A 17,336-nucleotide genomic window follows, 5' to 3' on the forward strand; every position below is an offset into this window, starting at 1 on the left:
CCACAGGAGAGGAGCCTGAAAGCTGAAGGCTCTGCCTCCCATTCTACTCTTACAAACCCTAGGAACTACAAGTAAGCCTGCAGTCTGAGAGCAAAGCGCTCTATTGGCGTGATATGGTACTATGAGGTCCCTAAGATAAGATGGGACCTGATTATTCAAAACCTTATAAGTAAGAAGAAGAATTTTAAATTCTATTCTAGAATTAACAGGAAGCCAATGAAGAGAGGCCAATATGGGTGAGATATGCTCTCTCCTTCTAGTCTCTGTCAGTACTCTAGCTGCAACATTTTGAATTAACTGAAGGCTTTTCAGGGAACTTTTAGGACAACCTGATAATAATGAATTACAATAGTCCAGCCTAGAGGAAATAAATGCATGAATTAGTTTTTCAGCATCACTCTGAGATAAGACCTTTCTAATTTTAGAGATATCGTGCAAATGCAAAAAAGCAGTCCTACATATTTGTTTAATATGCGCATTGAATGACATATCCTGATCAAAAATGACTCCAAGATTTCTCACAGTATTACTAGAGGTCAGGGTAATGCCATCCAGAGTAAGGATCTGGTTAGACACCATGTTTCTAAGATTTGTGGGGCCAAGTACAATAACTTCAGTTTTATCTGAGTTTAAAAGCAGGAAATTAGAGGTCATCCATGTGTTTATGTCTGTAAGACAATCCTGCAGTTTAGGTAATTTGTCTGTGTCCTCTGACTTCATGGATAGATAAAGCTGGGTATCATCTGCGTAACAATGAAAATTTAAGCAATGCTGTCTAATAATACTACCTAAGGGAAACATGTATAAAGTGAATAAAATTGGTCCTAGCACAGAACCTTATGGAACTGTTATGTGTCGGACGCAGCCCGGAGAACCGACCAGCGTTTGAAGGACCCACTATGAAATAAGCAGAGCACGGTACAAAGGATAACAAAATTTAATGACATAACAGTGATGTGGAAAAGAACAAACAAATAAGTGCGCGGTCTGCAAGGTGATAATACGGTGCGCTCCCAGCTGCACAAACGGTCCAGAGCCAGAAACAGTTCGGACCCAAGGACCCCGCCGACACCCCCCAGGTGGCCGCGACAAACCGAGTCTGTGAAAGAAGAAATCATCATGTGAGTCCACACTCCACACACAGAGAGACCACTCAAAGGTGTACATAAACAGCAAACACTTCCTGGCTTAATTACTAATCAGCTTCCCACCCTGCAGGTATGGAACACCCTGTTCACATACTCAAACTGCAGTGGAAGCTGATTAAACAACTAACATAACAGCTCAATATAATAAGGTGTGAGGGACACCACATTTATTGACTGTACTAATGTTAGTCACAAAACCTAACGTACCTCAGGAAGTGTGCTGACGAGCGTGAGACCTCACCCCCTCCTCTTTCACAGACCATGGCATCAAACCTGGACGTTCTCTGCATCCATAATGATGAGATGGCTCTCAAGACAACGATCTCACCCGTCTGGTCACAAGGTCGAGTCTCTGGCAAATACACACTGTGTACTCCAGACTTAAATGCCACCATGCTCCAATCCGTGTAGATGCACCACAGCTGTGAGTCCTGACGAGCTGCACTTGATCAGCCTCAGGTGATCAGGGTGAGGTCCTGAAAACTCAGCCACACAGCCACTCAGTCCTAAACGCGTACCACCTGGAAGGAAAAACAAAAGACAGCACAGAAGACAGAAACAAAAGGTAGCCAGGCCCCCCCAGCCATACAACAGGAACTCCATAATTAACCATAGTCTGTGAAGAAGATTCCCCATTTACATGAACAAATAGTAATCTATTAGATAAATATGATTCAAACCACCGCAGCGCAGTGCCTTTAATACCTATGGCATGCTCTAATCTCTGTAATAAAATTTTATGGTCAACAGTATCAAAAGCAGCACTGAGGTCTAACAGAACAAGCACAGAGATGAGTCCACTGTCTGAGGCCATAAGAAGATCATTTGTAACCTTCACTAATGCTGTTTCTGTACTATGATGAATTCTAAAACCTGACTGAAACTCTTCAAATAGACCATTCCTCTGCAGATGATCAGTTAGCTGTTTTACAACTACCCTTTCAAGAATTTTTGAGAGAAAAGGAAGGTTGGAGATTGGCCTATAATTAGCTAAGACAGCTGGGTCAAGTGATGGCTTTTCAAGTAATGGTTTAATTACTGCCACCTTAAAAGCCTGTGGTACATAGCCAACTAATAAAGACAGATTGATCATATTTAAGATCGAAGCATTAATTAATGGTAGGGCTTCCTTGAGCAGCCTGGTAGGAATGGGGTCTAATAGACATGTTGACGGTTTGGAGGAAGTAACTAATGAAAATAACTCAGACAGAACAATCGGAAAGAAAGAGTCTAACCAAATACCGGCATCACTGAAAGCAGCCAAAGATAACGATATGTCTTATTACATGTCTGTTTATGTGTCACGCCTTGCATCATGCCCCGTTGGCCTTTATGGCAGTAACTTCTGGCCATACAGCAGTTACAGTGTGACTGTCCGTGTGAGTGCTTCGCTGCTCTGCTCCATCACCACTTACATACGAGGTCTGTCCGTAAAGTATAGGTCCTTTTTATTTTTTTCAAAAACTATATGGATTTCATTCATATGTTTTTACATCAGACATGCTTGAACCCTCGTGCGCATGCGTGAGTTTTTCCACGCCTGTCGGTGACGTCATTCGCCTGTGATCACTCCTTGTGGGAGGAGTCGTCCAGCCCCTCGTCGGAATTCCTTTGTCTGAGAAGTTGCTGAGAGATTGGCGCTTTGTTTGATCAAAATTTTTTCTAAACCTGTGAGACACATCGAAGTGGACATGGTTCGAAAAATTAAGCTGGTTTCCAGTGAAAATTTTAACAGCTGATGAGAGATTTTGAGGTGATTCTGTCGCTTTAAGGACTTTTCACGGTGCGAGACGTTGCACAGCACTCTCAGGCAGCGTCATCAGCCTGTTTCAAGCTTAAAACCTCCACATTTCAGGCTCTATTGATCCAGGACGTCGTGAGAGAACAGAGAAGTTTCAGAAGAAATCGGTTTCAGCATTTTATCCGGATATTCCACTGTTAAGGAGATTTTTTTAATGAAAGACGTGCGGGCGGATTGCAGCGTCGGCTCGCAGCCGCCGCGACGCTCCGCCACAGGAAAAACACCTCTGTTGGAAGCCTTGAGGACAAGTTGGAACATGTCCAGCTGATAAACAATTTCTCATATACTCACTCCACTGAAAGCCATCAAAAGCCAACTGGATTTTAACAAATGGTTATCAACACGGAGGTGTTTTTCCTGTGCCGCCGCACCGCGTCGGCTGCGTCCCGACGCGCGGACCCGTCCGTACGTCTTTCATTAAAAAAATCTCCTTTAACAGTGGAATATCCGGATAAAATGCTGAAACCGACTTCTTCTGAAACTTCTCTGTTCTCTCACGACGTCCTGGATCAATAGAGCCTGAAATGTGGAGGTTTTAAGCTTGAAACAGGCTGATGACGCTGCCTGAGAGCGCTGCGCGACGTCTCGCACCGTGAAAAGTCCTTAAAGCGACAGAACCACCTCAAAATCTCTCATCAGCTGTTAAAATTTTCACTGAAAACCAGCTTAATTTTTCGAACCATGTCCACTTCGATGTGTCTCACAGGTTTACAAAAAATTTTGATCAAACAAAGCGCCAGTCTCTCAGCAACTTCTCAGACAAAGGAATTCCGACGAGGGGCTGGACGACTCCTCCCACAAGGAGTGCTCACAGGCGAATGACGTCACCGACAGGCGTGGAAAAACTCACGCATGCGCACAAGGGTTCAAGCATGTCTGACGTAAAAACATATGAATGAAATCCATATAGTTTTTGAAAAAAATAAATAGGACCTATACTTTACGGACAGCCCTCGTAAAGTAGATGTTTATGTGCCTAATTAAGTCTAATCTGTTTGTGTGAATAGAGTGCAACTGCGCTTCATAATGATAATCACGCTGTTCCACTTAACCCCCTGAGTCATATTCAATTTTACAGAATTCTGGACACGAGGGCTCATGTGCTAGAAGAGCATCAGCGCGTTTTAATAAACTGAAACCTGTGACCCCCCCTAAAGCCACAAAGAAGTCCACAATATCTGAAGCAGCTTCCCAAACAGCAGTTGCATGTGGCTTTAAAAGTGGACACATGTGGAGTGAACACTCAGCACCTGACATAAGCCTGCAGTGATGGCATAACTCCAAGAGGATGTGGGTCTACATGAGGAGAAAACACAGTTAATCTCAGTCAGTAAACAGACACAGTGTCAACTGTACCTGTCCAGGGCAAACAGTCAAGCACCTTCACATGCAAATACACCCACACATTGTGCACTGCTCCCCGTCTCTGTAGTTAGAAATTTTGCTGCCTCCTTCCTTCTAGATTTCAGTCCTCACACATTTACACGTTGATACACTTGCATGCAGATATTATGAAACTGAAAATTTCACAACCTTAGCTACATGAAAAGATTCCAAGCATTCAGGCATCTTAATGCCTGTTTACTTTAGATGATTGTGTCATATTTTTGACAAATTGCTGAAATGGAAATACGTGGGTATCAATAGGGCACCTATAGTAGATCTCTAAATGATCTCAATTGAATATGATTACTTACATTACAAGATTGCTGGTAATATTAATTTTCTATAATCTATGGAGGACAGCAGTATGATATAATGCACCAGTTATCACCTTCTATAAGTGACACTGCATACAAACAAGACCACGCTTGTATTAAGGTCCTGATTTACTAAAATTTTGCATGTGTAAAATAGGGTGGCCAGATGTCCTTTTTGCCACAAATTGAGATGGTTTCCAGCATTGTTATTGACAGTCTGGCTTCAGTTTTGATGTGCGTGTTTTAAAAATGTATGTTTAAGCCAGACTGTCAATAACAACGCTGGAAACCATCTCAATCTGTGGCAAAAAGGAGGACATCTGGCCACCCTAGTGTAAAAACATGTGAAAACACAAACTGCACTCGCAAATACGTGTGCGCGCTGAGTCATTAACAATGTGCAATGAGGATTGTGTTGGTCAAATGTGCAAAATAGCACATATGGTCAATTAGGCACATCTGCCTTCATGAATACGCAATATGAGGTTCGTCCACCTGAGTGTGCAAAATTGTGGGAGGAAACATGGTAAAAGGGAAATTTAGCAGGTGCTGATAGTGTCTGTTTTTTGTGAGTTTGTAATGATGCCATTAACTGATTGTGCTTGACAGTTTGCTGTTACAACACAGGGGCTGCACAGAATTAAAAAAATAAATAAATATATATATATATATATATATATATATATATATATATATATATATATATATATACGAGGGGTGTTAGAAAAGTATCTGACCTTTTTGTTTTTTTCAAAAACCATATGGATTTGAATCATGTGTGATTGCGTCAACCAAGCTTGAACCTTCGTGCGCATGCGTGAGTTTTTTCACGCCTATCGGTTGCGTCATTCGCCTGTGAGCAGGCTTTGAGTGAGCACTGGTCCACCCCTCTCGTCGTTAAGGAAATGGCAGAATGATTTGGAGCTTTGCTGCATCAATTTTTTCCTGAAACTGTGAGAGACCTCCAGGTGGACACCATTCGGAAAATTCAGATGACTTTCAGGGATGATTTTATGGTGATTACACAGATTAAGGAGTGCTCCAGCCGGTTTAAAGACTGCCCACAGCGTCTGAGAGCGCGGCGCACACCGAGCGCCGATCGACAGGCTGACACCCCGCTGAAACAACCAGATCATTTCCAACGTGAAGGCTTTGTTGATCCGGGACGTCGTCTGACTTTCAGAAGGCGTGGACATCAGCACTTTTTTGGCACATTCCACTGTTACAGGAGTTTTTTTCATGGAAAAAGAAGTGGATGAATGTGCCACCGTGCCCCTCATGGCGCAGGACAAAACCACCTCCGTGTTGGTCTCAGGACGGCTTTTAGGTGGCTTTCAGACGGCTTCCGGTTGCTTTTCAGTCATGTGAATATCCGAGAAATTGAGCATGAGCTGGACATGCCCAACATGTCCTGTGAGGCTTCATCACGGCATTGCTTTGCGCCTCTGCCGCGACGCGCAGAATTCCTCCGCACGTCTGTCTCAATGTGCCGAAAAAGTGCTGATGTCCACATCTTCCGCAATTCCTGTGCTAGTCAAACGACATACCGGATCAAGACAGCGTTCAGTTTAGAAATAAACGGCACATTCCACTGTTACAGGAAAATTTTTCATGGAAAGAGGAGCGAGAAATTGTGGATGTGCATGGACATGCCAGAACATGTCCTGTGAGGCTTCATCACGGTGTTGCTTTGCGCCATGCGGCCACCGCCACGACGCGCAAAGCCTCCGCTCCTCTTTCCATGACAAAAACTCCTGTAACAGTGGAATGTGCCGTTCATTTCCAAACTGGACGCTGTGTTTTATCCGGGACGTCGTCTGACTAGCACAGGAAATGTGAAAAGACGTGGACATCAGCACTTTTTTGGCACATTGAGACAGACGTGCGGAGGAATTCTGCGCGTCGCGGCGGTGCCGCATGGCGCAAAGCAACGCCGTGATGAAGCCTCACAGGACATGTTCTGGCATGTCCAGACACATCCACAATTTCTCGGATAATGATTCAACTGAAAAACCACCGACAGCTGTCTGAACGCCATCTCAAAGCCGTCCTGTGAGACCAAAACGGAGGTGGTTTTGTCTCATTCCAGCAGCGAATCCATCGTGACACGCGAAGCCTCCGCTCGGCTTTCCATGACAAAATCTGTTAAAAGTGAAATTTGCCAGAAAATGGTTGATGTCCAGCTCTTGTGATAACCAGAGAAACTGCACACATGATGGTCACGGATCCATACAGCCATCCGTTTAGAAAGAAATGGTCGTTCAGCCTGTCGATGGCGGCTTCGGAGCGTGGCGCGACATCAGCCGCTGGGGGCCGTCCTTAAAGCGACAGTAACACTCCGTAATCTCTTTGAAGCTCATAAAATTTTCACCAAAAACCATCTGAATTTCTCGAATGGTGTCCACTTGGATGTGCGTCACAGTTTCTGAAAAAAGTTTGATCAAGCAAAGCGGCAGTCTCTGAGCCATTCCTAAACAATGAAAAAAAACGACGAGAGGGGTGGACCACTCCTCACTCAAAGCCTGCTCACAGGCGAATGAGGCAACCGACAGGCGTGACAAAACTCACGCATGCGCACGAAGGTTCAAGCTTGGCTGACGCAGTCACACGTGATTCAAATCCATATGGTTTTTGAAAAAAAATAATAAGGTCGGATACTTTTCTAACAGAACTCGTGTATATATATATATATATATATATATATATATATATATATATATATATATATATATATATATATATATATATATATATATATATATATATATATATATATATATATATATATATGAAATGTTGGTCATATTGAACGTTATTTCGTGTTTTTTCTTTAAGAATGACTGTTTCCAGGTATAATGGATAGACGAGTAACAGATGCACATATCAGAGTCTGTGTGGGAGATCACAGCTGTGCACAAAGGTCACACAGTGCTTGAACATAATACAAACATATATGTAAAAACAATCTCTGATTTCAGACATTTAATTTCTGTTACATCCATGATATATTAACAAACTGGTGAATAATTATGATGTGTTCTGCTGATGAAAGAGAGAACTGTGTGCACAGCTGTCTTTGTGCATTTCACTGGTGGTACTTTAATGTAAACTTCCACTGAGTATTCAATATCTGCCTTTGTTGTTCATTGTTGAATACATTTTGACCAAAAAATAAATAAAAATAAAATAAAATAAAATAAAAAATTCTATTTTAGCTGTTTTACCTAATAGAAGTGTCTCTTTCATGTCTCTTTCACCATTGAAACACATTTTATGTGGTACCTGTGTACAGCTGAAATTTTGATTTTATTCTGTTGTTTACTTTACTAAACTAATTTATTTTGGCTTCTCCCAATTTATTGTATTTTTTAGATTAGATTAGATTAGATTAGATATAATTTTATTAATCCCTTGGGAAGACTCCATCTGGGAAATTGAGATCCAGCAGCATTGTATAGCAACACAGAGGGCAAGAAGCACACAGAGCACCTTTTACACAGGGTTACAATGGTGGATGCAGTATAGAATCACATTTAGATTTGGAACCACAGCAGCTAGCGGCCACTGGGGGTGGCCTCCATTCGCAGTTGGACACAGCACAAAGCTGTCACTTACAGCGACCATGCCTCTAAATATTATTTAACTTTATTGCTTAAAATAGTTTGAATGGGTGAAAATATACGACTTTCCCATGACGGGACACCAGTCTAATTCAGATTACTTCCCCAGACAAGGTTGGTACCCATTTGAATGGGAAATTGAGACAATGCAGATTAGGTGTCTTGTTCAAAGACACAGACAGGTAGTATGAGCAGGATTCAAACCCAGGTTTACATATTGGCAGGCCAGCTCCTTACCCAAAGATAAGAGTTGTGAAAAATGAATTCATTCTTTAAATACACATAATCTACTGCATGACAGATCTGTGCAGCTACCTTTCACAAAAATGTAGATAGATGATTGCTTTCCAGAGCTCTCTTCTAGGCAGATGTAGCGCCCCATGTGAACAGGTAGAGCCTTGGGGATGTGCAGTGTGGACATTCCATCACTTCGTTTCTCTCCCCGCACTTTTTGCCGATCGTCCCGCTGCCACCGCATCACTTTATCACCCTGACAAAACAGGTTGAAGGGTGCGTTGAGATGGATGGCAAGGAAGGGGCCACCGGGCGTGATCGTGGGCTTGGTATCACCTATAAGTAAAACAGCAGTGAAATGAATAGTACAATTAAAAATGTGATAAGCAACTTTTGTTATATTGCAATGAGCCAAATGTCTGTCATAGTTTGAAAAGATGGGTTACTGATTATATTCTGTTCTCATAAGAGCCCATTTAAAATAAGTAAATACAAAAGTCCCTTCGGCTGCTCCCTTGTTTGCATTCGGGGTCACCGCAGCAAATCCAAGGTGGATCTGCATATTGAACTGGCACAGGTTTTACACTGGACGCCCTTCCTGACGCAACTCCACATTACATGGAGAAATGTGGCAGGGGTGGGATTTGAACCAAGAGCCTTCTGAACTGAAACCAAGCGCATTAACCACTTGGCCACCACCCCTGCTGGCCACCACCCCTGCTGGCCACCACCCCTTTTTTCTATATTTATTTACTTATTTAAAATAAGTAAATAAATATAGAAAAAATGAGTTTGGATAATTATTAAGGAGAATTTTGTGAATTTATGAAATATATGCCATTTCTGAAACATAGGCTTCTCATCTGATAACTTTTATAAAGTTCCAATGTGAAAAATGGAAATAAGGTAAATTGATTATTCAATCATCAAACATACATCTCTCTCTCTCTCTCTCTCTATTTCATTTCATTTACTTAGCAAAATAGAAATCATAATTTGCAATATATATATATATATATATATATATATATATATATTTCATTTTCATTTCATTTACTTAGCAAAATAGAAATCATAATTTGCAATATATATATATATATATATATATATATATATATATATATATATATTTAATTTTCATTTTATTTATTTAGCACAATAGAAATCACAATTTGCAATATATATATATATATATATATATATATATATATATATATATATATATACGAGGTCTGTGAGAAAAGTAATGGACCTTTGTATTTTTTTCAAAAACTATATGGATTTGAATCATGTGCGATTACATCAGACAAGCTTGAACCCTCGTGGGCATGCGAGAATTTTTTTCACGCCTGTCGGTTACGTCATTCGCCTGTGGGCAGGCTTTGAGTGAGCACTGGTCCACCCCTCCCGTCGGAATTCCTTTGTCTGACAACTTCCTGAGAGACTGGCGCTGTGCTTTATCAAAATTTTTTCAGAACCTGTGAGGCACATCGAAGTGGACACCATTCGAGAAATTCAGCTGGTTTTCGGTGAAAATTGTAAGGGCTGATGAGAGATTATGGAGTGTTACTGTCACTTTAAGGACATCCCACGGAGCGGGACATCACGCAGCGCTCCGAGGCGCCGTCGTCAGCCTGTTTCGAGCTGAAACAGATACTCACTCAACTGAAAGCCATCAAAAGCCGACTGGTTTTTACAAATGGTTATCAACACGGAGGTGTTTTTCCTGTGCCGACGCGCCAATCCATCCGCATGTCTTTCATTACAAAATCTCCTTTAACAGTGGAATGTCCGGATAAACTGCTGATCCCGAGCTCTTCTGAAACTTCTCTGTTCTCTCACAACGTCCTGGGTCAACAGAGGCTTAAATTTGGAGGTTTTCAGCTCGAAACAGGCTGACGACGGCGCCTCGGAGCGTGGCGCGACGTCCCGCTCCATGGGAAGTCCTTAAAGTGACAGTAACACTCCATAATCTCTCATCAGCCGTTAAAATTTTCAACGAAAACCAGCTGAATTTCTCGAATGGTGTCCATTTCGATGTGCCTCACAGGTTCTGAAAAAATTTTGATAAAGCAAAGCGCCAGTCTCTCAGGAAGTTGTCAGACAGAGGGATTCCGACGGGAGGGGTGGACCAGTGCTCACTCAAAGCCTGCCCACAGGCGAATAACGTAACCGACAGGCGTGAAAAAACTCACGCATGCGCACAAGGGTTCAAGGTTGGCTGATGTATTCGCATGTGATTCAAATCCATATAGTTTTTGAAAAAACTAAAAAGGTCCGCTTCTTTTCTCACAGACCGTGTATACAGTGCCTTCCAAAAGTACTGGAGCACTTGATATTTCACATAATTTAATTTGATTATGCCATTTCAAATACAAACTAGAGCATCACACACTCACAGAGTGCAAACGTCCACCAACACTAGTTTTCAATTCCACAAATGTTTACCTTGGAAATAATTTTCAAGGTCAAAGTCCTGTTAGAAGTGGCTTTTCATGAGCTAAAACATACATACAAAACATAGATCAAAATGGGCTTTCTTTTCAATGTTAAAATCAAATATCCGCTAAATCCATAATACGAATCACTTGAGGATCAAACTTAGTCTATTCATTGAGAGTGTCAGTTTGCACCTCCCTGTCACAAATGAGACTGATTGAGACACTTTTGATTGAGATATAATGCAAAATGTACATCAAATGGGCTTTTCATTATTAAATTCAAATGTCCACAAAATCCACAATCCGGATCACCTCTGGATCAAACTTTGTCAGGCAATACTGAGTGTCAGTCTGTACCTCACTTTCAAATATGAGAATAATTAGAGCATGTTTGATTAAGATATAATGTAAAATATACATTAAATTAAAGGTTTTCAATGTTAAATTTAAATGGATGAAGTGGTATAGGGGAGGATTTTCTTAAAAAGAAGAACTGAAAATTCAGTTACAATTTGCCAGAACGTACATCTGTGATGCAAGCCTAGATTTGATGTTTTGGTGAAAGAAAATCCTTCTCTGCTCCACTTCATCATGAAGCTGTATAACTGGGATACAAAATGCAAAACATGTCTCTTTTACTATGAAGCCAAGGTCAAGGATGAACACTATGAAAACAGTAAGTTAATAGGACTAATATTTTTGGAGAAATTAGCGAAAATAGCTAACAAGAGTGAACAATGCATGTTGTGCTGCAATGCACCACTGAAGTTCAGGATTTTTAGGGGTTTAAATGTTGTTATTGTGGTTCATGTTATTTTAACAGTGTTGTTCGTGTTATTGATTTATTGTGTTCTTGCAGTTCAATTGGTTTAGTCCGTTTTAGTTAAGTGTCGTGTTTCCATTAACATGAGTGAGAAGTGTAGTGTGTTTGATGTCTTCCAGCACCATCTCTGTTTGTGGGTATGTAAAAATAAAAGCACCTGCTTGTGGCAGAATGCAGAAAAGACAAAAAGCTATGTGTGTTTGTGTGTGTGGTGTGTGTGTGTGTGTGTGTGTGTGTGTGTGGTGTGTGTGTGTGTGTGTGTGTGTGTGTGTGTGTGTGTGTGTGTGTGTGTGTGTGTGTGCGTGCGTGTGTATAACTTCAATCACGGAAAACTGTGGAGAGCTGACATTTGCCATTTGGTATGCTTATGTATTTTGGGTCAAGGATGAATGCCGCCAAAATGGAACATTGACAGGACTAATATTTTTGGAGAAACTATGGATATTAGCTAACAACACTGAACAATGGACGCTGATAATTACATTCTGTACTCACAGGCCATTCCAGCAGGGGGTGGAAAATCATCTATATATTAAAAGTGTGGGTGTGTGCATGCCTGCATGATTTTATTTAGCAAGTTCAATGTAAGTACATAATTATAAATACATTAAAAATATATGGATGACACAAGAAATTGAATACACTTATTTTCATTGTGGTACATTTAAAAATCAAATGACAAAATAGAAGTAATAAGTAATATTGTAATTTATATTGTAACTTGAATCTCTTTGTTCTAAGTGCTAAAAACTGGTTCAACCCAGTTCAACATGCACATTTAGACAAATAACAGATTAAAGTATACCAAACTAAGAATATAACCATTTAAGCGAAGTAATTACTTAATATCAAAACAAATAGCAAAAAAACCCAAAACAAAATAATATACAAACATACAAATATATCTAACATCATAATCCATCATGAAATTATTTCCAACACATTCTTTAACAGCTCAGTCATACATGCATGTGTGTGGCTTTCATTCACTAATTCTGAATTTTATACACCCCCACCCCCAAGCCTTGATTGGAATAAGTGGTTGTAGAGACTGATTTTATAGAAAAAAGGTGCATTGATAATTGTTTTTAATTGAACTGCATCCCTCTGAATCATGAGTGCATCAAATGGGAGTTTCCTAGAGCTTACCACCACTAGTCAACCTGAAATAACAACAGTGGTTTAGATCTAAACATTCAGACATGGCATGAAAAATTCCAGTTTGTGCAGAATGGTGCAGCCAAAGCCCTTCCATACTTTGGAGGATGCATGTTTGCATCTGAACCCTTCACAAATTCAGTGACTTGGAAATTACAAAAAACTGTCACTGTCAAAGTAATTATGGACTTGACTGCATCTGAATATTCTGTTTATTTATTTATTTTTTCCAGCCTAATTATGGTCTCCTTCATTTGTATCAAAACCTCTTTGAACCTCATACTGGGAGTTGCAATAAACAGCTACAGTTACCAAATGCAAATTTAACATAGAATTAACTCCAGACCATTTACCTGCTTAATATGCCAAGGAATAATAAGGGAACAGACCACACCTGGCCATGAAACTCCTTGTCAGCCAGTTGTCCTATTATTTCTGGCATCTGAAAGTTGATTAATTGAATTTAATGGTCAATTTTGATTATATAGCATTTTCAAAAACATCAAATTGCTGAACATTTGGAAATACAAACATACATGAAGAACAATTTTTAAAAAAGCACATCAATTATAGTATTGGCATGTATAAAATTGTATATTAAATTAAAAATAACCAATTTTCATAACTATAAACATATAACATTTTTTCTGTCATATCATATAAGACAGAAAAAAAGGTGAGTTCAGATTAAAAACATTCAACAGACTCAGACTGTTTGTTGTCAGCAAGCAACCTATTCCACAACATAGGGGCACAGTAATCAAAGGAACGACACTCTGCCAACTTCACCTTCAGAATAAAGAATTAAATCTGCATCCAGACTGCAGGGCATGTGATTGCACATAAGAGTTATGTTTAGTGAAGTAAGCAGGTACACACTGATTCAGTAGTTTATGCCATCAACAAAACTTTGACTCTCCTCTTGTGTCCACAAGAAAACAGTCTAGGAGACCAAAACAACAGTGATGTGATTGAACTGCCTCTTTCTACTCATGACTGTTGCTGGTGTATTGTAAATCATCTGAAAACATCTTTTACACTTTTGGGGAAGTCCAAATTAATATGCTACACTAATGAAGATGGAAGGGCACAAAAGCATGAACCAGTGTTGTAGCATCACCTAATTAGTGAATTATGCTATCTATATACATAAATGGCTGCTTTTGTCTTTCTGTCTGTCCAGAATAGGCTCTAAAACTACAAAAGGTGAACTCCCCAAAGTTACATATTCTGAACCACCATGACATGGGCTACAACCTGGTACTATTAAAATAATAATAATAATAATAATAATAATATTAAGACAACAATATTAACAATAATCTGATACATACGAGGTCTCTTAGATAATAAACCGACCCTTTTATTTTTTTTTAAACTATATGGATTTGAATGACATGCGATTACACCAATCATGCTTGAACCCTCGTGCGCATGCGTGAGTTTTTTCACGCGTGTCGGTGACGTCATTTCCCTGTGGGCAGGCCTTGAGTGAGATGTGGTCCCGCCCTCTCGGCTGAATTCCTTTGTTTCACACGCTGCTCGAGACGGCGCGCGTTGCTTTATCAAAATTTTTTCTGGACCTGTGAGGAATATCCGAGTGGACACTATTCGAGAAATTAAGCTGGTTTTCTGTGAAAAGTTTAACGGCTGATGAGAGATTATGGGGTGTTTCTGTCAGTGTAAGGACTTCCCACGGAGCGGGACGTCCTGCAGCGCTTCCAGGCGCTGTCGTCGGCCTGTTTCGAGCTGAAAACATCCTAATTTAAGGCTTAATTCACCCAGGACATCGTGAGAGAACAGAGAAGATTCAGAAGAGGCCGGCATGAGGAATTTATGCGGACATTCCACTGTTTAAGGACATTTTTTTAATGAAAGACATACGCGCAAATTCGCCGAGTCGTTTCCGTGATGACTCGGCAAATCTGTGTGCGCCGCGACAGGAAAAACACCTCCGTGTTGAAAACCATTTGTAGAATTCAGGCGGCTTTTAATAGCTTTCAACAAGTGAGTAACTGAGAAATTGTTTAACAGCTTGGGCATGTTCCAACTTGCCCGTTAAGATTTCCAACGGAGGTGTTTTTCCTGCCGCGACCCCCCGCGGTCGGGTCCAGCCCGACATGCGACTCTTCCCGCACATTCTTTCATTACAAAATGACCGTTAACAATGGAATGTCCGAATAAACTCCTCATGCCGACTTCTTCTGAAAGTTCTCTGTTCTCTGACGACTTACTGCGTCAACAGAGCCTGAAATGTGGAAGTTTTCAACTTGAAACGGCGAGACGCTGCCGCCTCGAAGCGCAGATCGCCGTCATGCGCCGTGGACCATCCTTAAAGCGACACTACCAGACCAAAATCTCTCATCAGCCGTTAAAATTTTTACCGAAAACCAGCTGAATTTATTGAATGGTGTCCACTCAGTTGTGCCTTACAGTTTTGAAAAATTTTTTATCAAACAAAGCAACAGTCTCTGAGCCATTCCTAAACAATGAAAAAAATCGACGAGCGGGTGGACGACTCCTCACTCAAAGACTGCCCACAGGCGAATGACGTAACCGACAGGCGTGAAAAAACTCTCGCATGCCCACGAGGGTTCAAGCATGTCTGTTGTAATCACACGTGATTCAAATCCATATGGTTTTTGAAAAAAATAATAAGGTCGGATACTTTTCTAATAGACCTCGTACAGTTGAACCATATGTACCTCAGTGGCAGTTGTACTCCAGCACAAATCTCTCAGCTTTAATAGCATGAGCATACATGAAACCTTCACCGGTGTGTCGTGCATGCCTGTACAACCGTGCGTCCCTCACAACAGCAGCTGGACTGTTTTGCGGTTCCCCATTTCGTCTTTGGTTCGCGGATCTTCTTCCCGGTTTCTGCGTCTTTCACGTTATGTGTGAAGGGGCCCTTAGTTTGTACAGGGGTGAAAAATTAAAGTTGCTATAATTTTGGTAAATGGTGATGCAAATTATTGGTTAATTGGGTTTTAAAAAGGAATAGTTTGCACCATGTATCATGCTAGGTTATCATGTTACAGGGTAACATATGTCACATGTCAAAGAATCCAATGGATGTTGATATTGTTTGATCTTTACTTTGGGGACCAAGCACTCAACAAAGTCAAAACTATCCCATTTATTAATCCTATTAGCACAACCAATAATTTGTACCACTTTTTTTTTTACCAAAATTGGAGCAATTTTAACTTTTGTCCCCTGTATAAACTGAAATTGACCTTTGTCACCATTCCTGCTGTTTTTACCCCATAACTCCATAATATTCAGTCATAGATAGTCCGAACTATAACTTTTTGGAATCTTTGTAAACAGACAAATAATGTGGTTTATTTTTCAATATGATTGGAGCATTTTTAAATTTTGACCCCTGTGTAATTCTTCAATTGAAGAATTACACAGCTGCCTATTGAAAATTTATGTGACGCGTCAGGCACGTCAACAACTAACACTATTTTCCACTCAAATGCACCTAAACTCTCTTTCTGAGGACCACATGATGTGAAAACACAATAAAACTTTCTTACCTGTAAATCTGGTCATGTTTCCTGCGTAAGTAAATGTTATCCATTCTTTGTGCCCAAACGCCAAGGCAGGGATGAATCCAGATGGAATGGGGGCGTGGGGCAGGGATGTGCCCCCCCACAACACCCCTAGATTAAAGGTCCAGTTTTGAAGTCGTTTTTTTACTACAACTACTAATACTACTTATAATAATAATTTCGACAAGTAAAATGTTTACAGAGAATTTAAATGTTAGAAAAAATTTAATAGTTACATTTATAAACAATGTTGGTTAGAAATTTCAAGTTTTACTGTTACAGTGCTGTCAACAGTTAAATATGAGGTCAAGAAAGAGGTCTTTATTTTACTTTTTATAAAACAAGTATTTATTTTCATTGAAGTCAAGAAAGGATGACTATAAAGTGAGTTTTGGCAAAACAAGTATCATTATCATGTTGAGGTGGCTGTTGTGTGGGCCGCTGAAGAGGAGGTACTGCTGGCCCACCACCACCAGAGGGCGCCCTGCCTGGAGTGCGGGCTCCAGGCACCAGAGGGCGCCGCCGCCCCACAGGAGCAGCCTCGGTAACAGCTGTCACCCATCACCTGAGACAGCTGACGGCAATTATCACTGGGGTATATCAGCAGGACGGCATCTCCACCTCATCGCCGAGATATCGTTCTACCTGGAAGGTAATAATCTCAGCTGACTGCTTGACAGTAACCTTTGTGATTTTTGTGAGTGATTGCAGACTTTTTTCTCCAACGAGAGGTGGAGGTAGCTTCCCTGCCGTACAGGTTGCTGGGTGCAAACGCGCCCACGTTTAATTGTGTTCTTGTTCCTCGCCAGCAGTACCAGGTCCGACACGCGGAGGCAGTGGCCACCTGGGAG

General features: G+C 40.8%; 1 protein-coding gene across 2 annotated transcripts in view; it reads right to left on the minus strand.

Annotated features, from left to right (window-relative positions):
• Nucleotides 1-17,336, minus strand: part of kita (KIT proto-oncogene, receptor tyrosine kinase a) — a 125,870-nt gene that overhangs the window by 76,681 nt on the left and 31,853 nt on the right. For both annotated transcript variants that reach the window (XM_034180502.1, XM_034180501.1), the window contains exon 2: nucleotides 8,585-8,839. In XM_034180502.1, coding sequence (XP_034036393.1) covers nucleotides 8,585-8,839 — 255 coding nt within the window. The remainder of the gene's footprint in view (nucleotides 1-8,584; nucleotides 8,840-17,336) is intronic.

This window comes from Thalassophryne amazonica, chromosome 10 (assembly GCF_902500255.1).
Source record: "Thalassophryne amazonica chromosome 10, fThaAma1.1, whole genome shotgun sequence".
NCBI classification, from domain to species: Eukaryota; Metazoa; Chordata; class Actinopteri; order Batrachoidiformes; family Batrachoididae; genus Thalassophryne; species Thalassophryne amazonica.